Below are 1,815 nucleotides of genomic sequence, written 5' to 3' on the forward strand. Positions count from 1 at the left end.
ACAATTTGAGAAGCATCTGTAAGTTAATAAAACTCAACAGAGAGTCTAGAAATACATAACACATATGCAACCAGCTTATGTTTGACAAAGGCATGGTGGCAATACAGTGGAGAAACAATAGCCTTTCAACATGCGGTGCTGGAACAACTGGCCGTCCATATCCAAAAAGTGAACTTGAATCCATACCTCACCTCCCTCCATATACAATAGGAAACTCAAAAATGGAACATAGATTTCAATGTAAGATCCAAATCTATAAAATTTCTAGAACAAAGCATAGGAAAAAATCTTTGCAACCTTGTGCTAGGCAAACATTTTTTACATATGGCAAAAAATGCAAAATCTGTAATTCAACAAACAATTAAATTGGACTTCATTACGATTAAAATCTTCTGCTCTTCAAAAGATACTACAAAGCAAGTGAAAAGTCAACCCAAAATCTGGAAAAAAAAATACCCTTGTAAAAAAGTAGCTAAAAAGTAATAGCATCCAAATACATACAGAATTATTAAAATTCAACAGGTAAGAAAACAGCAACCTAATTTTCTAAATGGCAAAAGATTTGAAAAGACAGTTCAACAAAGAAGATATACAGATGGCAAATAAACATGGAAAGATGCTCAACATTTTAGTCATTAGGATCGTGTACATTAAACCCACAATAATATACATAATACACCCATCAGAATGACTAAAATTAAAAAAAATAAATACAGCAATACCGTGACAACATAGCAACTGGAATGGTCATTTACTGCTGATGAGAATAGAAAATAGTACAAATATTTTAGAAAATCATTTAGCAGTTTTTAAAAACAGGAATATGAAGGGCCATGAGGAGACTTTAGTGGGTGATGGATATATGTTGACTATCTTGATGACAGTAATAGTTTCACATGTGTATACATCTGTTAAACTTATCAAATGGTACCTTTTACATGTGTGCACTTTATCACATATCAATTACACCACACTAAAGCTACCGATTGTAGGAGCAAACACCTAAGACACTGGCTGTGACACAGAGAAGGGTATGCAATGACGCAGTATAAAGTTCAAGGATGGAGATCTGTACCTTATAGCAATAAATGGCAGCTGGGTTTTCAGCAAGCAGGTAACATGATCAGATGTGATTTTTAAAACTATATAATTATGGTTGCAGAACAGGTCATGGTTTTGGAAGGCAGAATAGTAGGAAAGACAGTTATAAGGTTATCACAGTATTTCAGGTGGGAGGAAATGGTAACTTGACCATGGGTAAATGGGTAATGGCATAGAAGAGAAGCAGAGTCAACAGACACATTGGGCCTGCCATTCACACTGAGAAAAGCACAGTGAAATGATCATAGCTCTTTGACTGAAAGGGTACAAGACACAGTTTTCATTCTGTGTTGATATAAGGCATATTTCTGAGATGAACATTCTTGTAACATATCAGTACTGTACGGTACAGTAGTAAGCAATGTGTGCATACACTGCTATAGGATTAACAAAGCCTTATATTTATGCATTGGTCCTACCTTTACACTTCATTTCATGTTGATCAATGAGTAATATAACTTTCACAGGCTTCATTTCTTTGGAGGAAGTAAGTCACATATCTAAAAGGCTTTTTGAATCACTAAATTGAGTCATATGTCCGATGTTTACTTTCCAATTAGTAGTATTTTGGGATTTTTTTTTTTTTCCAGTCATTTGTCTAACAACCTATTTGTCTTCTTTTATTTCAACCATAACTACTTCTGGGTTTCTTGCCTTCGTACTTTCTGTATCATTATAAAATTTTTCCTTGTCTGGGTTAAAAACATGTTCAGT

General features: G+C 34.2%; 1 protein-coding gene across 1 annotated transcript in view; it reads right to left on the reverse strand.

The window, feature by feature from the left end:
* LOC105502753 (ankyrin repeat domain-containing protein 36A-like) overlaps window positions 1-1,815 on the reverse strand; it is a gene marked incomplete at its 3' end in the record, with an annotated part of 32,764 nt that overhangs the window by 9,824 nt on the left and 21,125 nt on the right. The window contains exon 7 of the mRNA XM_011929382.1: window positions 1,732-1,793. Within this exon, the coding sequence (XP_011784772.1) occupies window positions 1,732-1,793 (62 nt within the window). The remainder of the gene's footprint in view (window positions 1-1,731; window positions 1,794-1,815) is intronic.

The sequence above is a fragment of the Colobus angolensis genome, unplaced genomic scaffold (assembly GCF_000951035.1).
Source record: "Colobus angolensis palliatus isolate OR3802 unplaced genomic scaffold, Cang.pa_1.0 Scaffold803, whole genome shotgun sequence".
NCBI classification, from domain to species: domain Eukaryota; kingdom Metazoa; phylum Chordata; class Mammalia; order Primates; family Cercopithecidae; genus Colobus; species Colobus angolensis.